A 20,206-nucleotide genomic window follows, 5' to 3' on the forward strand; every position below is an offset into this window, starting at 1 on the left:
ACACTTAGTCTAAGGAGGCCTTAACATATTGCTCATAACCATATAGGTATGGCAACGTTTAAGTTGTTTTCCTCTCCTTCATTATACATCGAGATTCGTAAACAAACAAATGATTTATACCATTCTGCGGTAAAAATTATAAAAAATATTTGTCCATAGCTAAGTTTGAGTAATAAATATTTGTCTATTTATTTACTACCTAATTAGTGTTAAAATCTGGTAATTAAAACTAAATTCATATCCATACAATACCGGCTAAATGCTGTCTTTTAATTTCCGCCGTTTCGAAGATTTGCATAAACCAACGACGTTAGAAAACATTTGGTTGGCTCTGTACTCTGAAGAACAAAATGGAAAAAACTCTAGGTAAAACCACGTAAACCCTCTTCACTTCAGCAGAGATTATCAATTAAAAGCAGAGAAAAGATAAATAAAAGTCAGACCCATCATTTGTCAACATAACACGCAAGCAAACGTCATTGGAATATTTGCGTGAACATGAAAAGTCTTCCGGAAATATTGCTATTGACAGCTGTTGCTGTTGTGGTCATCAGTGCCGATGATCCCTTGAATCCAAAGGAACAGAAGGAGAAGGCTACCAATTTGCCACCATGCAAAGCATGTTCCACATTGGCAGCTTCGTTCAAATTGGGAATGGATAATACTAGGTACGACTAGAAGATCAATCATGGTCAAAAGAAGACCATTACAAAATAGTATAACAGTATTTGGAATATTTATTTAACTACTATATCTTTTAGCCGTGGCAAACATGCTGGCGGTGATGCTGCTTGGGAGGAAGAAAAATTGCGTTCATATAAAACAAGTGAGGTGCGTTTGGTGGAAATACAGGAAAATCTTTGCCAAGAAGTGCGACGAGGTCAAACTCAATGTCACAACATGGCCAATGATCATGAACATCTGCTGGAGGAGTGGTTTACTCACAAACAGACTGAAGAACCCGATGTCCACAAATGGTTGTGTATAGACCAACTAAAAGTTTGTTGTCCTGAGGGACATTATGGTGCAGAATGTAAACAGTGTACCGATTGCCATGGCAATGGCAAGTGTAAAGGTGATGGCACCCGCAAAGGAAATGGTAAATGTAATTGTGATGCTGGCTATGCTGGCGATGATTGTAATCAATGTGCCAATGGTTATTATGAAGCGTTCCGCGACGAGAAGAAGCTGCTGTGTTCGGCATGCCACAAAGCGTGTACGAAGGATGGCGGATGCAAGGGTGCTGGACCAAAAGGTAAGTGAAGGGGAGAGAATTCAGTGCAAATTTATTTGCTCTATCTAAAGAATTCTTATCAAAAAACGTTATATATCTGTAGAATACATATCAGAGAAATTTCTTAGCTGGAGAAGGGTCTCCTTAAAATGTCATGACCAATTATTGGATTTTGTACTACGAAAGAAATTTCAATATGGGTATTTTGTAAAGAAGACCAACCGGACTGCTCAATCTGCTGAAGGAATTTAAAAAGGTCTTCACTTGATACAAGTCCCCCCTAAAGGCTTTTTAAGTACGGAAGATATTTCAGTGAGAAACATAGGTATACAGAGAAACTAAAGGCTTTTTACTTACAGAAGAAGTCACAAAGGCGGTTTTTTAATAGAAGACATTTCAAAATATTTATCTCCCATCTCTATCTATCTAAACCAGGCTTCATGATAAGTCTCTCATCAGCTAAAACTTCTAAAATGATCATCTACTTATAATTTTTTTTTTAAACGATATTCAATATATAGAAGGCTTCTTCCTCATCTCTACTTGCCTTCTGCATTTATAAAACTTTCGAAAAAGATCTCAAAAGGTCTTGAGTACATACAAAACCTCTCACTATATCTAGCCATAGTACCAAATATCATTGTTTTCGAATGCAAATTACAAATGGATGAAATGAAACATATATATGGGAGTTATAGATATATCTGAGTCGACATATTTTGATGTACTCGCTTCTAGACTGAATTCAGTCAGATGTACCAAAATTCAGGTCAGTTGGATTAATATTGTCCATTTGGTGCACAATTAACCCTTAATCGGTGGAAGATATATATGGGAGATATATCCAAATCTTAAGCAAATCATGATATAATTAGGCAGACGTATTTCTGGGTTGTATCTGATATCTGGTACCAAATATCATTCTTGTGGAGTGCATATTACGAATGTGAGGGACTTAAACACCAAATCGAATGAAACATTTATATGGGAGCTATAGCTATATCTGAGCCGATTTTCTCCAAATTTGATGTACTTGCTTCTAGACTGAATTCGGTTGGATGTATAAAAATTCAGGTCATTTGGACTAATATTGACTATTTGGTGCACAATTAACCCGAAATCGATTGAAAATATTTATGGGAGCTATATCTAAATTTCAACTGATTCTCACCAATTTCAAACAAATATTGTTGGCCAAACAAATATTTCATCTCAATCGGGTAATAAATGCGACCTGCAATTTGTTCATAAAAATACATAGACAGACGGACTGACAGATGGACTGACATGCATACATCGACTCAGAAAGTGATTCTTTGAAGATCTTCAAAAGTAAATATGGATCTATCTCGCTTCCTTCTCCATCTTACAAACAAATGCACAAAGACATAATACCCTTACCACTATGTGGTGTAGGATATAAAAATGCCTACTTTTAAAGAAATCCTTAAAATGATATCTTCTACTGAATTCTACTGAAACAGTTTATTTTATTCTATTATACTTTTATTGAGGATGTTTAGATAAATCTAATTTATTCTTTATTTTATTTCCAGCTTGCACAAAATGCAATGAAGGTTGGCGTTGGGATGCCACAAATGGTTGCCAAGACATCAATGAATGTCTCGATAGCCCCAGAACCTGCCGGCCAAATCAATTTTGTGTTAACAATGAAGGAACCTATTCCTGTTTAGAATGTGATCGTTCGTGTGAAGGATGCGATGGTGATGGTCCGGATATGTGTAAAAAATGTGCCTCCGGTTATACACTGAAGGATGGAAAGTGTACTGGTAAGTAATAAAACAAAACTAAGAAATGTATCCATAAAATGGCTAAGATACTTCTCCTTTTGTATTTGTATCTTTTCACATTACGCCCCACTACACTCGTAGACGATTCGAATGAGAAACGTGATCAATATGTGAACATAACACGTTTTCTAACATATTTCGGTCTGTGTGTGGCCACTTGTGTTATATTTCAAAGTTCAACGCACATTGCCTACATTGTTGGAGCAGCTGTGGCAATTTATATTGCCGCTTCGGAATATTGGCTTAGTTCCACGCCAGCCGGTGCAAATAAGCCACAAATCGATACTAAACAATTGGAAGAAATGCTAATGAAATCATTGTAAGAGGAAGGCCAAAGAATAAGAATATAACTACAAGCAGCATCCATTCCATTTGTATCCATTTGTTTTGCCTAGAAAATTTATACACCATAATATTTTTAAACTACAATTAAGTGTTCAAACATAACTACTTTTTTTTTTTTTAATTTGCTAAAGCCGCAACGTAAAATGAAGCAAACATGATTAGAGAACAGAGCAGCATCAGCGTTTATTCTGTGAATAAATGAAAGCACAAAACCATGACCATAATGGAATGCCTTTTACAAGAAAAATATACGAGGGTATTCTTATTTACAATTTTAGATGCGTTTCGTAGTTTTTCTACTTTTCAGTATTTTAAGTTCCTTATTTAACTTATTTGTGCTATATATTAGCTGAAACATAACTTCACGTTTTTTGTGTGAGTAATAATTGATGGAAATATATGGCAACCCTCATTAAGCAACATGAATGCTGTTGTAACTTCTTTATTTTCTTTTGCATTCATTCTCTCGTTGAACTTCGTTGTGTAAAGAAGCATAAAATATTACTTTTAATTTCAATAAATCTTTGGATATATTTAAAGAATAAAAACAAAGTTTTATCAGGTTATGGGCCCAGTCCACCCAACACTGCGCAATTTGATTGAAAGTTAAAAGATAAAAGGAAAGGAGAGAAAAATGAGTGCACCCGTTCTTCAAATAGATAAATTGGATGAGAACAATTATGACCTATGGTCAATCCAGATGCGGAGTGTTCTAATCCATGCTGGTTTTTGGAAGATAGTAAATGGAACAATCAGGAAGGAAGGCGATGAAGCGGCAAAGGCCAAATGGGATGCCGAAGACGAAAAGGCCCTAGCATCCATTTTCCTGGGAGTTAAACCAACACAGTTGGCTTATATACGGAATTCTAAAACTTCAAATGAAGCTTGGAAAAAACTGGAAGAGGTCTATATGCCGAAAGGTCCCATACAAAAAGTTTCCTTATACAAAAGATTGTTAAATTTGAAGATGACGCCAAATGGTAATGTAGTGCAACATTTAAATGAGTTCTCGGAAGTATACGAGAAATTGCATGAAACCGGAATTGAGATTAAGGAGGAGCTTCTAACCATAATGCTTATGTCTAGCCTTCCCGAGGAATTCGACAATTTTGTGATCGCAATGGAAACCCGCGATGATCTTCCCACTTTGTCATCCCTAAGACAAAAACTGCTCGAGGAGGGAAAGAGAAGACAAGAGAAAGAGGAAGAGACAACCAATCAAAAGGCATTTGTCGCACAACCTGCAAACTCCAAAACGGGCAAGAAGAAGCAAAGTAGCAAAAAAGGTTTCAAAGGAAAATGTTTCAACTGTGGATTAACGGGACATTATGCGAATAAGTGCGAAAAGGAAAAGAATAAAACGCAGGCGATGACGATGTTAGCGGTGGCAGAGACAGCGGCGTTAGACAGCGAGAATTGGTATGTAGACAGCGGTGCGACGTCACATATGTGTAGAAAAAGAGAAATGTTTGTAAACTTCAAAGTACACAATGAAAGAATTACACTCGCTGGTGACAAATACATCAATGCCATTGGTAAAGGTGACGTGAACATATACACCAACGATAATGAAATTAGACTTGAAAATGTTTTATACTCTCCTGAGTTGCAAGCTAATTTCATATCTGTTAACAAAGCAGTTGACAGAGGTTTGACGGTGAATTTCAATGGGAAGAGAGCATCAGTTAAGAAACCAGATGGTGATATTGTATTGCAAGCAGAAAGAAAAGACAATATGTTTGTATTTAACAGCAACTCGTGTGAGAAATTGTTCGCTATGCATAACAACAATATGGTGTGGCACAATAGATATGGCCATCTAAATTTCAGGAGCCTGAATGACTTGTCAAGAAAATGTATGGTAAATGGCATGAGGATAAATGGAAATGTTATGGCAAATTGTGACACATGTATGGTCTGTAAAGTTCATGTATTACCATTCCCTAACCAGTCTCAGACGATTTCGAAGGAATTGTTGGAACTTGTTCATTCAGACGTGTGCGGTCCATTTAGAACTACTTCGGTAGGAGGATCGAAATATTTTGTAACATTTATCGACGACAAGTCCAGAAGAATATTTGTTTACTTTATGCGGTCGAAATCGGAAGTATTTGAAAAATTTAAGATATTTAAAGCTCAAGTTGAGAAGCAGACTGGCTGTAAGATAAAATCACTACGTTCGGACAATGGGCGGGAGTATATTAACTCAAATTTCGATTTATATCTTGAGAAAGAAGGCATTACACGGCAGTTGACGGTTCCCCACACACCACAACAAAACGGGGTAGCTGAGAGGGCCAACCGCACCCTCGTTGAAATGGCCAGATCGATGATGGTGTATGCTAATGTGAAACCAACTTTGTGGGCAGAGGCACTGAACACGGCTGTATATATTAGGAATAGGTGTCCTACCAAGCAGCTGGAAAACAAAACTCCTTATGAAGAATGGTGTGGAAGAAAGCCCAACGTGCAACATTTCAGGATCTTTGGGGCATGTGCTGTTGCCTTAGATAAGTCTGAGAATAAAGCTAAATTTGATGCTAAAGGCAGACGATACATAATGGTTGGTTACTCTTTAACATCTAAAGCGTACCGTCTGTATGATGTGGATAAAAATAAGGTCATCGAACGTCGGGATGTACTTTTTGACGAAAATTGTTTTGGCAAAAGCAGTGAGTCTACTTATCCTGAAGGATTTTCTCCGACCGATACACTTTTTGATTATCTACTGTCAGACCAAAGTAATTCTGATGGCAATGGACGTATCACAGGTGATAATTTACAACAAATCCAGATTAGACCTGACAGTGAAAATGATGATAATTCCGAGGATGATATGAGTGATTTTGAAGGCTTCACTGATGGGTTTGAAACAGCTGAAAATGATGGCGAGTCCAGTAATGAAGTTATATGCCATGCTGTCGACGAAAACATTCCTAATACGTTTGAACAGGCAATATCTGATGGTAATAAAGATAAATGGCTTAGGGCGATGGAAGATGAATATAATGCGCTTTGCAAGAACAAAACTTGGTCGGTGGTGGATCTTCCAAGGGGACAAAAAGCTATTCCATGTAAGTGGGTCTATGCCATAAAAAGGAATGTAAATGGTGAAATAGAGAGGTATAAAGCCCGCCTAGTAGCCAAAGGCTGTCACCAACGTCTTGGAATTGATTTCCATAAGATGTTTTCCCCTGTTGCTCGCTACTCAACAATCCGTATTTTATTGGTTTTGGCTGCGAAAGAAAAAATGTTTTTACATCAAATCGATGTCAGTAATGCATATTTAAACAGTGAACTCCAAGATGAAGTCTACATGCAACAGCCACAAAATTTTAAGGAAAATATTTCGCCAACCAAGGTTCTACGTCTCCATAAGGCTATTTATGGATTGAAACAAAGTGGAAGGGAATGGAATTCCAAATTAGATAACACATTGCGTAAGATGAATTTTAAACCATGCGATAACGAACCCTGTCTTTATAAAGGCATGAGGAGAAACAAACAAGTGTTGATCGCCGTTTACGTGGACGATATTATTATAGGATGCAAAGAAAAATTGATTGTTTTGGATATCAAAAAGGAATTGGCAAGTGAGTTCGATGTCAGTGATAAAGGTCAATTACGCCACTTTTTGGGTATGGAAATCGAAAGAGAAGGTGAGACGGGTATGATAAAATTAGGGCAAAGCCAATACATACGTGATCTATTACAACAATATGACATGGAAGGTTGTAAATCACTGCAAGTACCCTTGGAACCCGGTTATCAGGTAAATTGTAATGATAATGACGAACGTGTAGATCAAACCGCTTACCAATCCCTTGTCGGAGCTCTGATATATTTAGCCACTTCTACGAGACCTGACATCTTGCATTCAGTGTCAAAACTGGCTCAGAAAAATTCTGACCCTCGAAAAACTGATATGATTGGCCTTAAACATATTCTGAGATACTTGGCAGGATCGGTCGACAAGAAAATAATATATCAACCTAATGGAAGTAACATAGAAGGTTACGTGGATGCAGACTGGGGTGGTAACCGAGTGGACCGTAAATCATATACCGGATTTATATTTTTTATTGGTGGATGTCCCATATCATGGGAATCTAGAAAACAGATGTCAGTCGCACTTAGTAGCACAGAGGCTGAGTACGTGGCGTCATCCGAAGCAGCAAAAGAGGCGATATATTTAAAGCGTCTTATAAAAGAAATAGGCGCATTGAATAACGAATACGTAACTCTACACATAGACAATCAAGGGGCACTAAAATTGGCTGAAAATCCAGTTTACCACAAGCGTTCAAAGCACATAGACATAAGGTTTCATCACATCCGAGACTCAGTCCAGAAAAATGAAATAAAATTAAAATATTGTCCTTCGACTAATATGGTTGCTGATGTATTCACCAAAAATTTGTCTAAACAAAAACATTGTAATTTTATAGATTTAATGAATCTAAAATGATATCTTTGTGTAAATGTAAAGCATCATTCATGTTGAGGAGGAGTGATGGAAATATATGGCAACCCTCATTAAGCAACATGAATGCTGTTGTAACTTCTTTATTTTCTTTTGCATTCATTCTCTCGTTGAACTTCGTTGTGTAAAGAAGCATAAAATATTACTTTTAATTTCAATAAATCTTTGGATATATTTAAAGAATAAAAACAAAGTTTTATCAATAATTTTAGTAATTTCTCCTTTATAAAGTATTTTAGACATTTCCTCATTATAAAGTATTTTAGTCATTATTTCATTATGCTTGCAAAGTTTTTTTTTCTTCAAAATTTTGTATGATATAATGATTTATATTTTTGTATTAAGTATCAATAACATGATAAAACTAACAATTGCAACACTTGCCTGTACATCTGCATACATTCCATAGTTTAAATTATTTAATTTATTGCTGGAGGTATTTCGATAGGTTGCTTATGGAATAGTGACCACCAACAGGGCTTCAAGACTTTCATACACCCTACAGAACATTTTCGCCATAATATTCGGCTTATAATCTGATGCCATGGTCGATTAATAGGAGCGGAGAGCGACCATCGGTTGTTATGCTGGCTCACACCAGAAAACACAATCCGGCAGTTCAACACTTTCGGCAAAGCGAAGCAACTCTTTAGATCTTTTGAGTCTATTTTATTTCTGTTGCGGTGTAAGTTCTTGCACTTTTTGGAATTTCAATGGCTTTACCCCGAGCTCATTTTTCAATATTTGCCGAATGGAATATTGCGATATGTTCAGCGCATTAGTCATTTTTCGGCCACTGCGACCCGGGTTTCGATCAAGTCGCTTCTTTACTTTTCGAACCCTCTCTGTTTATGTTGCTGTTTTCTTCCGTCCACTTCCTTGACGACGGGCTACGCTACCGGTAACGAGCGTTGATACGACACAAAATATATATTCACATTTAAATGCTGGAGTGCTCTAACGATAACCACTTGTGGTTTTCCAGCCAAGTATTAAGGAATCACACTATCACGCTTGAATTCCATCACGAATAACTTTTTACCAAAATGCTTTGTACGCTTGTAAACAATATAATGAGCTGTCACTGGAATAATTTTAATAGCTGTCGGACGAGTGGCTTGGAAATGACAGCAGTCTGAAGCTGGTTGCAGTTTTTTCATCTCACCCTGTGTAGCAATTTTATTTGGTATTTGAGGTACAAAAGCCTTCTAGAGAGCCTACTAGAGTTAGAAAAATTAAATTTATTTAAAGTCGATACAGATTTGGATATAGTTCCCAAATTGTGACTACTGTATTCAAATATGGTTCATAATTGGTATGATCTACTTCACATAACTTCCCAATGCAAATTCTTTTGTTGTGTAGGGTATCATATAGTCGACCTTGCCCGACTTTTGACATTTCCTTACGGGTTTACTGTTATTGTCTTGGTATTAAATGTTCCCATATTAAATACAATTAGGGGGACAATTGGAGAGAGAGAGATGTCTGAAGAGATTGAAGATGGTAAAATATATTTAGCAGAGAATACTATGATTTTGGGAATGGCGAAAAATCCTCATCTGTTCCATTGCTTCTTGTCTGGGGATATTCTCCCCAGAAGTCATTTCAAAACAACTCCTATGGCAAATAATTTTTCTATACCAAAGTGGCGATATCAATCTCAATTTTATTAATTATTAATTTATTTATTATTAATTAATTTTTTTATATTTTATTTTTCTTTTTAATTTTTAACTTTGTTTTTTATTTTAATTTTTTGTGTTTATTTTATTGTTTGTTTTAGATGATTCTTTAGATGAGGAAGAAAACCACGATGATGATGACGACACATATACGCAAATAGAAGCTCCTCATCTTAAAGATGAATTATGATTAATTTAGACCATAAAGAGTATATACAAACAAATATGTACGTTTAGAATAGCACAATTAGACATTTGAAAATCACCTCTTGTCCAATCAACCAAGGAACCACTTCCATGATTATTTAAATTAAGCTACCATTAAGACAACAAAAGTACCATGCACTGTGTTAATTGTATAAGTTAGCCAAAAAGAAAATTAAACAACCTAAGTCAAAACAAGCAAAACCATAAAACATCGATACAACATGGATTTCAATTATTTATTATAATTTGTAATTCTGTTCAAATCATTTTTTTAAAAATAAATTTAGAAAAAAATTTACTTTTGTGTGTTTTCTTCTCTTTCCTGTTCTTGTGGCGCTTCATGCTCAGATCCACTATTTGGATCCTTAAACAATTGCAAATTATCTAATACCTTGGCATTTTCATCGAGAAAAGAACTGACAAAACTTCCAAATATTTCTTCTGCATCTTCTGGATGGGTAACAGCAGACAATCGTTCCTCATTTTCCTCTTCATCTTCCTGATAGGTGGCCAAGGTTTGATCAAATGTTTTTAATGTATTTTCCAATTCTTCTTTTAGAAATCTATCCACCACCTGTTCAATAATGTCACCATGTTTGTTGTGCTTTGAGGGTCTTTCATTGAGTATGAATTCATTAACGGTGGACTTGAGAGATGCCGCATCATCGGAATTATTTTCCGTATCCATGTTGTGATAACCACCCCATTGACTTTTGTGGCTACTCTTGATTTTATGTTCCTGCTGCACTTCACCATGATTATCGCCATATAATTCTTTGAGAGTAGTCCTCGTTAAATTCAATTGTCTCCAACCAAATCCCTTCTTTTCTCGCGTCTTATGATGCATTTTCTTTTTTGCCTCATTGCCGGGCAGCACAACAACACTTTCACGTCTCGATGACCAACCCGAGGATATAGACTGTCGAGAACGTTTTATTATTTGTCGACATTTATTCGTTATACCACCAACAATTTCCGAAACCAGGGCAATTGCACCAATCGCATAACCAATGCCCATCAATAAAAACATTCCCTCAGTATCGGCTGTGGTTAGTTGACGTTCTTCTTGTATGGTTTCTCGTAGGGGTGAAGAGGAACTGGCCTGTAGCAGTTTCCCAGCCGATGATCTTTGCATTGCCCATTTGACTTCACTTTCGATTTTATTGATGAGCCCCGCTTGTTGGGCTAGCAATATGAGGGAGTTTAGTTTTTGTTTATATACCGAGTTCTTGGGGAACATATAGCCAATATAGAACAGGGCAAAACATTCCTCGCTAAGATGGAGAGCTGAGCGGCGTGACATATTTCTGCAACAAAGTGGAAATTGGATAAATTGAAAAATACAAAATAATAATTTCGGAAATTATGCAAATATTAAATAAAATGCGAGGTAAGTGAAAAAATCATCAACAATCAACAAAAATTAATTTTTTTCAATAATTACGGGGAAATTCTAGCATATTATGAATGCAGAGCTAAAAATAGAAGGCACTTGTATCAGCCTTTTGAAATCTCACATCGCAAAGTAACCAAAATAGAGGGGAAAAATTCCCAACTCTTCAAGATTTTTTGAAAATTTCGTATTAAGATCTCTTAAAATACATCGATTTTAAAATATTTTTTTTTAGATTTTGATTTTAAAATATTCAAAATTAAAGAAAAACAAGTAAGCAAAGGCTACAGTCGAGCGGGGCCGACCGTTGAATACCCTACAACACTATAATAAACGATACAGTTAATATAGGCGAGATACTCGAAAGAATTCCACAAGATATTGTGACAAATAATAAAAGAAAACCATCAGGTTTCGTTCTCTAATTTCCGAATAATAGCAACTTTAACTAATTTGCACATTTCCAATTTATTGTTAGATGTTGCACGTAAATGGTCTTCCTAGATCTGGAACCAATATTTCCCAAAGACCCATAATCTCTCAGAAGTGGCAAAAGATTAACATTTATCATTGGTTTTTGACTGAACGCATCTATATGAAATACAGAGATTTGACTATATTCTTCAACGAAATCAGCGTTAACGAAATAGTCGGAAGTGCGTCTTTCATGTATATGTGAATTCTCCAAAAAGTCACCGGAATGGACATTTTCGTATTTTGTCTACAAAAGTTGGCAAACTATTTCACACATTGAATATTTTTAGATGGTCATTCGAAACTGCTTGGCTTTTGCAATGTCCGGTAACCCCCATTAAAATGTGCGTGAGGATCGGGCAATAATTACGACCTGCCGACAATTTTGCAGTTTTTTGGTCCATTTCAACCCCTAAATATGTGGCGATCATCTCCAAAAAGAGTAGGCTTTTATTCTGACCCTCATCTTATCCCCATGCAAAATTTCGTAAGGATCGGGCCATAAATGAGATCTGTATATGATATCCTGATACTCTCAGTTTAGTTACTACTCAGTTTTGTTAGCTGTAGAAATATTACCAAATGTTTAATTCAAAATGAAAATATGCCAAAAATATGACAAAATTGAAAAAATATGAGAAAATTTTACAAAATCAATATTTTCATCTTTAGAGAGATATTTTAATGCGATTTTTTTAGACGTTTTATGTTTCCTGCCAAGAAGCCATTCTGAATTAATGAGAACTGTCGAAATCAGTTCAGCCGTTCTCGACATATAAGAGATTTTTCAAGCATATATTCTTTGATAAACATATATATCGCACATATTTTGCTATATATCCGTTTTGTTGGATGTTAACATCAATGTAAAGATCAGAAGTAACCTTGTCATGGCTTTGTGATTTCGCCGGGATTTAAAATATTCGCGGTTTAATGAAAAATTTTGAATTTTTTCAACAGAAAAGATATGGTCTATTTTACCCGCTAAATATTATCCGATGACCACTCAAATGGGTAGGCTTCTTGCCAGCCCTGAACTCTAGCTACATGCGAAATTCCGCGTCGATTGGTCTATAATTGCGACCTGTAGAGCAAGTGCAAAATCAGGAGTTTTTTCAGTTTTTGGTCCATTTCAACCCCTAAATATTATGCGATCATCTCCAAAAGCAATAGAGTTATATTCTGACCCAAACCCCACCTCCATTTTAAATTTCGTGAAGATCGGACCATAATTGCGACCTGTAGAGTGATTACAAATTAACATGGACAGACGGACAGACGGACGGACGGACATACATAGCTAGATCGACTCAGCTCGGCGAGATAGGAAGATCCATATATACTTTCCTATGTGGGAAATCAATATTTCGTGGTGTTACATAAGATAGATTTTAACATATTTAGGATTTTAATACATTTAAGACTACAATACGAGGATCATTTTGCTCGAATAAGTTAATCCCCAAGCGAGTCAAATAAGGTCCTTTTTGAAATTATGATTTAAAACATCCTTTAAACGAGATCGTGGGATTCTACAGGGTGAGATGAAAAAACTTCAACCAACTTCAGACTGCTGTCATTTCTAAGCCATTATTCCAGAGCTCATTATATTATTTACAAGCGTACAAAAGCATTTTTGTGATAATTTTCCAGAAAAAAATTTTTCGTGATGGAATTCAAGCGTGATAGTGTGATTTTTTATATTTGGCTGGAAAACCACAAGTGGATATCGTTAGAGCACTCCAGCATTTAAATGCGAATAAATCTTTTGTGTCTCGTACCATCGCTCGTTACCGTGATACTGGTAGCGTAGCCTGACGTCAAGAAAGTGGGCGGAAGAATATAGCAACATTAGCTGAAATGGTTCGTAAAGTAATGAAGCGACTTGATCGAAACCCGCGTCGCAGTGGCCGAAAAATGGCTCGTGAGCTGAACATAAGACAATATTCCATTCGTCAAACATTGAAAAATGAGCTCGGAGTAAAGCCATTGAAATTCCAAAAAGTGCAAGAACTTAGACCGCAACAGAAAGAAAATAGACTCAAAAGAGTTAAGTTGGTTTTCTCCGATGAGAAAACATTCGTTGTCCAGCAGTTTGTAAACAAACCAAAGAGGTCAGCTGAAAATGTGCACCTTCGGTTGGTCATCAGAACTCAAGCGCCGGCCATGGTGATGGTGTGGGCCGCCATAACAATCGATGGTCACTCTCCGCTCGTATTAATCGACCATGGCATCAGAATAAATGCCGAATATTATTGCGAAAATATTCTGGAGGGTGTATTAAAGCCTTGGGCACGCAAAAATTTTGGCCGCAGACCTTAGCCATTCCAACAGGACCATCGGACTCAGCACGCGCCACCCAAGAATGGATACAAAATGAGGTTCCTAGCTTCATTTCCAGCCCACAATGGCCACCAAAATCCCCGGATACCAATCCGTTGGACTACTGTGTCTGTAGAATTTTGGAAAGCGAGGTTGGCAGTAAAATATACCAAAGTGTCGATCACCTCAAAATACCACAGAGAAACATTCGGACAGCGTGTGACGGTTTCATTGGCCGTCTGAAGGACATAATTCGTACCAAAGGTGATGAATTCGAACAAATCTGAACTTAATCTAAAATTTGACGCTATTTCCGACATTTTTTGCTTTCATTCATTAAAATTAAAAAAAATTGACAAATTATGGCGTTTGACTTCGTTGAAGTTTTTATCGCACCCTGTATATGATTTCTTCTGGGATCTATAGTAGAATTTTATGATGGATAATTTTGTCGAATATTTTGTGTGGCTACGATTTGGTTTTAAGATAAAACGATATTTTGAAAAAATAACTAAAATACCCCTTTGGTGACTCGCTCAATGGATAAAATTGTGAACCAATAATCCCTTGTATTGCTATCTGTAACATCGCCAAAGACACTATATATCAACGATCAACGGAAAATTTTAATGCGAAAATTTCAAATTTAATTTTAAAGTTAATTTACAATGCAAACTTTCAAATACTAGATTTAGCTCTAGTTTCACGATCTATTGGATTTTCCCTTTAATTATTTTTTATGTTGCACAGTGTTATAGTAACATGTAGTAATATACTTAGGGTACAACTCTAAGGTATTTTTAAAAATAGTTTTCATGGGGATCCTTGTTATTTTAAAAATGAAATTTCTGGACAAATATTTGTTATATAGGCCAATAGAGCTATAATCGTAATTTTTTAAGAATTTATTGAATCAAATTTTTTAAGAATTTATTGAATCAAAATCCTTGGCCTTTTAAGAACGTTTATTTGAGGATTTCAAAACCTTCTTACTTACTCATTTGAAAAATTCGCCTGTACTAAATATTCCAATTGGGCTCTGGAACCGAGGAAAGCATAATTCCAAAAGAAACTTTGGGTTACGTTACCAATACCCTCTTCCACCGAGGAGACATATTCCATTTTTTGGAACAAGCGAAATGTGGGTTCGTGGGAGGAATTTTGGAACCAATATTCCCAACCGCCATTATCTAAAGAAAAAATATTAACATTAAATTTTAATGTTCTTGCTGTCACACATGACCTCACCAATCGTTCCAACTCTAAAAAATAAGCCCAGCAAATCCATTACCGAATCCACCGTATCAGGAAAAGCGGGCAAGGTGACAAAAGCAATTATCGATCCCGTATAACATGCCGTAATTATAATCGTAAATATCCAATAGGAACCAATTAAAATTCTCGTCGATACTTTTTGTGTATTGGCCCAGGAATATTTGCCCGAAAATGTCAACGAATTCGTAAACATGCCGAAAACATACCAAAACATATTTTCAATTTCACCCCAATTGCCAAGGAGATGGCTCAACGTCAGGCGATCTGTAAAAACAATGGGAAATATGGCACCCAAGTAAATGCATATCAACGCCACCCAGACGGGCCATTGAAAGGGACCCATTATCGCCCGATATCTGTAAAAAGGAAACTCAATTATAATGGCTTTTTATAAAACGATTAAATCTCCCAAGTACTTTGGCAGGGCCTTAGAGGCCAGGGTTATGAATGCGGCACAGTCCTTGGAATGTCCCACCGAGAAATCCACACTTTCCAGCTTATCATTGGAAACATACATGCCGCCCATGCCAACATCAACCAAACGTTGGGCCACATTGTACTCCAGTAGTTCCCAGGGTCTGGAAGAAAAATATGTTTAACAGTAATGATATGTATAAAAGGTTTATCTTGATCTACCTTTCATTTCTTCCCGTATTGGGATTATCCAAAATATCAATTGAGAAATTCAATTTCTGTCCCATCATTTGCAGCAGACGATATTCAATGCCATCCCAATGCACCTGGGTCACCCCAGTAAAGTCCAGGGTTTTTATACGGTAAATATAAGGCGGTTGATTGACCGCCATCACTTGAAAACGATGTCCGGCAAAACCATTTTGAAACTTTTTGGGATAAAGATTTATGTGGGGTCGTGTGAGACCACCCCTTAGCCAACTGGTCAGTACCACCGGTTTGTTGGATCCCAGGCCATCGGCATATAATTTGTGGGTGTAGAGGACATATGGTCTTTCCTGGAAATACAAATTGGGGGAGAGGTAAAAACAATATTTTTTGAAGGGTTATCAGGTATGATTTCTTGTTTGTGAATAATACTCTTTTGGACTTATAACCCCGACTTATAACCGTGGACTTTTTAAGAATATATTTTCATGGACTATTGGACTTATAGCCCTGGACAATTACAGAGTATTTTTTCTTGTGGATTTTTATACAATATTTGTTCATGGATAATTGGACTTACAATCATAGATTTTTAAGATTGTTTTTTAAGGACTTTTCCAATTTTTTTCAATAATTACAGGGATAATCCAGCAGATTATGAAAGCAGAGCTAAAATAGAAGGCATGTGTATCGGCGTTTTGTTAGTTTGCACCAAAACAGATAGGGCAAGTTGCCCCTCATCCACATTTTTTGAAACTTTCGGATTGAGATTTCTTGGAGTCCTCTGATTTTGGGTATAGTGTCTTTGCAGATGAAAGCCTAACATTGCAGATTAAAACACGAGGACTGTTTTGTCGAAAATTGTTAGCCCTCAAGCGAGTCAACAAATGGATTTTTGGTCCTTTTTTAAATATAGTTAAAAGTCCCTTTTAACGGGATCACAGCAAGGCAAAATATTCTTTAAATTACTTGCCGTAAAATCTACTATAGGTCCCAGAAGACAACAAATGTCTAAATTTTACCCAAACGCCAATAATTCTTTATAATAAAACCAGTGAGGAAAGGTCAAAAGTCGGGCGGGACGACAGTATGATACCCTACACAACTATTCATATTTAGTAGAACTCCCGTAACAAAATAATTTATTTGAAGTAGTTCCACAAAATAGAAACGTACATCCTGAAATTCACTCCAATTGATATTAGCCATTATTTGCACAATAAACCTAAATCGGATTATGGATATGTAAGGGAGCTATATCCTAATCTTAGCAGTTCTCGATTAAAATTTGGCAAAGGTATTTCCGAGCTCTATAAGATATCTTGTACCAAATGTAACTGTTGTGGAATGCTTATTACGCATCTGAGGGACTTAAACATCCAATTTGGATGAAAAATATATGTGGGAGCTATAGCAATATCTGAACCGATTTTCTCCAAACATGATGTACTTACTTCTAGACTGAATTCGGTCGGATTACCAAAATTTACGTCATTAGGACTGATATTGGCCATTAGGCGCACAATTAATCCGAAATCGGTTTGACGATATATGTGGGATCTATATCCAAATCTGAACCGATCTTGATAAAATTTGGTAGAGGTATTTCTGGGCTGTATCTGATATGTTGTACCAAATAGTATTCTTTTGGAGTGCATATTACGAATGTGAGGGACTTATACACCAAATCCGATGAAACATGTATATGGGAGATATAGCTATATCTAAACCGATTTCCACCAAATTCAATGTACTTGCTTCTAGACTGAATTCGGTCGGATGCGCCAAAATTCAGGTCATTTGGACTTATATTGTGCATTTGGTGCACAATTAACCCGAAATCGGTTGAATATATTTGAGAGCTATATCTAAATCCGATCCGATTATAACCAATTTCAATTTCTTTAGCCAATGGTTCAATAAATCACATATTCACAACAGATATTGTGTTTGTAAACATATTGGGATATGCAAGTTTGAAAAGAATCGAATGTTCATGTATCCAAATTTTTGACACATTGTGAGAGAGGTTCCAGTAGTTGTTTAATCGATTCCATTTTCATACAAGGTAGGCGAGATATTGGGATTTTCGAAATTTGAACATAATCGGATTCTTCTTTCAAATTTTATAAGCGTTTCCTTTATTCAAAATTTTGACCCTTTGTGACCGGAATGACTGGTCCGATCTAGCCCATCTTCATGTCAGACCTACGGCTGTTAAAAATATTGAGATATGCGAAATGTTAAGACAATCGAATTCTTCTTTCACATTATATAAGCGTTGCGATTATTCAAAAATTTGACCCTTTGTAGGGGAGGTACCAGACAGAGTTTTACCGATATTGTCAATTTTTGCACCTGGCCTAGCACAAAATTTAACGATCCTTTCTTGTTCTATGAGATAAATTATTTTCAATGACATGTTTGACTTTTTGTGGGGAAGTGGACCAATGTTGATCATCTCCGAGATCGATCTAAGTCTGAAATTAATATTACGATGTACCAAGTTTGGACCAAATTGGATACTCCTTTCGAGAGTTATCGTCCGCACCAGCCAGACAGACAGACAGACGGATGTCCTGAAAAGGATTTGGTCCAAAGAAACCTAGGATCTAAAACTGTTATTTCGATGAGGCAAGTTTTTGCCGTATCTTTTTTTTGAGATGACGCCTAAAAGCAGCTAAAATTTTTTTTAGACAGAGGGTGTCAAAAAATCTCAGAATAACCCATTCATATAGGTGCAATAGTTTTTAAGGAAATTACATCCGAAATTTATGCACTATAAGTGACAATTTTGTGGCTACGTTTTTATTTATTAGTATTTCATTTTTTGGAGGATGTGTCAAAGTAAGAAATATTCTGGATTCAATTTCAAAGCAATGAAATCCGTATATCAAGAAAATATTTGTAGCACCCTTCCATAAAAAAAAAAAAAAAAAAAAAAAAAACTCGGAAAGTATTCCTTAATTTTTTTTTTGATAAATTTTACCTCTGACTTTTTTCGACATAAAATTTTGTTTTAGGCATAAAATGTCAAAAGAAGAAATATTCTACACCGAATTTTATTATAAATCTCGGAAGAAATCATACATCTAGGTACAATAGATTTTAAGAAAATTACATTCGAAATGTGTTTACTCAAGTGATTATTATATTTTTGCTTTTTGTGCTTTTGATGTAACTCGTTTCCAATACAAGTTAAAATCTACCTTTATTCTTCAGTTCTTTGTGAAAAATGTCAAAGGAGGAATTATTCAGGAATAATTTTTCTCAAATTTGGTAAAAATTGCTTAATATATGGCTATATATAGCTCCTATATATATGTTTCATCCAAGTTGGTTTTAAGTCCCCAACTTTCGTAATAAGCAATTAACAACCATGATATAAGGTACAAGATATCTCATACGGCGCAGAAATACCTATGTCAAATTTTATCAAGATCGGTTTAGTTTTGGATATAGCTCCCATAAATATCTTCATCCAATTACTTAGGACTAAAGATCGAGGATTTTTAAGAACTATTTTTATGGACCATTGGGCATTGGAATAATTTACCTTATTCGGATCCGCCGTCAGTGATTCACCCACTACTAACAAATTCACAATATTTGATGACTTTTCCGATGAGAGGAAATCCTTTAATTTCCATTGTGTTGAACGTGATATGACCAAAACTCTATTCTCCGTTTGAGGGCCAATAATGCTGCGGGTCATCAGGGGATCGGATAAAAATAAAATATAACTTTGACAATTCGAATCAATGGAGTTCTTAAGACGTCTATTGTGGGCCACATAACGACTATTTATTTCTCCATGATAGTAGGTGAAGGGAAACGTTTTAAACAACAACTCCAGGAGTAAACTTTCCGATTTTTCCACAAAACTGTCATAATAGATAATGGGTGGACATTTACTTAAATATTCGGTGGCAATTTTGTTGACCAACGAAACCAGAGATGCAGTTTGGCGATTATCCAAATTCAAATGAAATTTCGTTGCCAACACATCGCGACGAGGTTTGGGTTTTCCACGAAAAATCGGCTCAACACGACGCGGTTTACGGTTATGCAAAGCTTGGGCCTCCCGACTTTCACACGACTGATAGATATCGGTATTGAATTGATAACGTTTAATTATTTTTTCACTCATACAATTCACTGGCGACTCATCTTCGGTTTGCAATAATTCACTTTGATTCAAAGACCGGGCACCATTTATTAAAATTATTATGAGAATTAAATTAGTCGTTTTTAAGATTTTACACATTTTGAACAATTTCTTGTTGGGATGAACAAATTTGAAGTGACAATGTTACACCTTTTCCAATTTAAAGCAGGTGTTAACTTGACAAATGC

The 20,206-nt window shown here is 36.0% G+C and overlaps 2 protein-coding genes across 4 annotated transcripts; one reads left to right on the forward strand and one right to left on the reverse strand.

Moving 5' to 3' along the window:
- Positions 1-321: 321 nt before the first annotated feature.
- Positions 322-10,063, forward strand: LOC101898179 (cysteine-rich with EGF-like domain protein 2). Of its 3 annotated transcripts, none has more exons than XR_009342566.1 (5): positions 322-668; positions 762-1,255; positions 2,791-3,024; positions 3,127-3,646; positions 9,660-10,063. XR_009342566.1 is itself a non-coding variant. In XM_005178380.4 (5 exons), exons 1-5 carry the CDS (start codon positions 499-501, stop codon positions 9,661-9,663), a joined length of 1,140 nt encoding a protein of 379 aa, XP_005178437.1. In that variant the 5' UTR covers positions 322-498; the 3' UTR covers positions 9,664-10,063. The 3 variants fall into 3 exon arrangements, 2 of the variants coding, with proteins under 2 accessions (XP_005178437.1, XP_005178439.1); XM_005178380.4 differs by having other exon boundaries at positions 3,127-3,364; XM_005178382.3 differs by lacking the exon at positions 3,127-3,646 and having other exon boundaries at positions 323-668.
- LOC101899573 (ionotropic receptor 21a) lies at positions 10,028-20,206 on the reverse strand. Its single transcript, XM_005178389.3, has 6 exons — positions 19,407-20,206; positions 15,866-16,200; positions 15,646-15,807; positions 15,203-15,585; positions 14,952-15,144; positions 10,028-11,072 (listed from the first exon to the last, which is right to left on the reverse strand). The coding sequence occupies exons 1-6, from the start codon at positions 20,115-20,117 to the stop codon at positions 10,061-10,063; spliced, it is 2,796 nt and encodes a 931-aa protein (XP_005178446.2). The 5' UTR covers positions 20,118-20,206; the 3' UTR covers positions 10,028-10,060.

The sequence above is a fragment of the Musca domestica genome, unplaced genomic scaffold, assembly GCF_030504385.1.
Source record: "Musca domestica strain aabys unplaced genomic scaffold, Musca_domestica.polishedcontigs.V.1.1 3, whole genome shotgun sequence".
In the NCBI taxonomy this organism is placed as follows: Eukaryota; Metazoa; Arthropoda; class Insecta; order Diptera; family Muscidae; genus Musca; species Musca domestica.

Bases quoted from the DNA above. Each gene is read 5' to 3' on its own strand.
- LOC101898179 (XM_005178380.4), top strand. From the start codon at position 499: ATGAAAAGTCTTCCGGAAATATTGCTATTGACAGCTGTTGCTGTTGTG. The intron at 1,256-2,790 runs GTAAGTGAAGGG...TTTTATTTCCAG, and splicing joins CAAGGGTGCTGGACCAAAAG to CTTGCACAAAATGCAATGAA. The intron at 3,025-3,126 runs GTAAGTAATAAA...CTACACTCGTAG, and splicing joins GAAGGATGGAAAGTGTACTG to ACGATTCGAATGAGAAACGT.
- LOC101899573 (XM_005178389.3), bottom strand. From the start codon at position 20,117: ATGTGTAAAATCTTAAAAACGACTAATTTAATTCTCATAATAATTTTA. The intron at 15,808-15,865 runs GTAGATCAAGAT...TTTTTCTTCCAG, and splicing joins AATACGGGAAGAAATGAAAG to ACCCTGGGAACTACTGGAGT. The intron at 11,073-14,951 runs GTAAGTAAGAAG...ACTTTGTTGCAG, and splicing joins CAGGCGAATTTTTCAAATGA to AAATATGTCACGCCGCTCAG.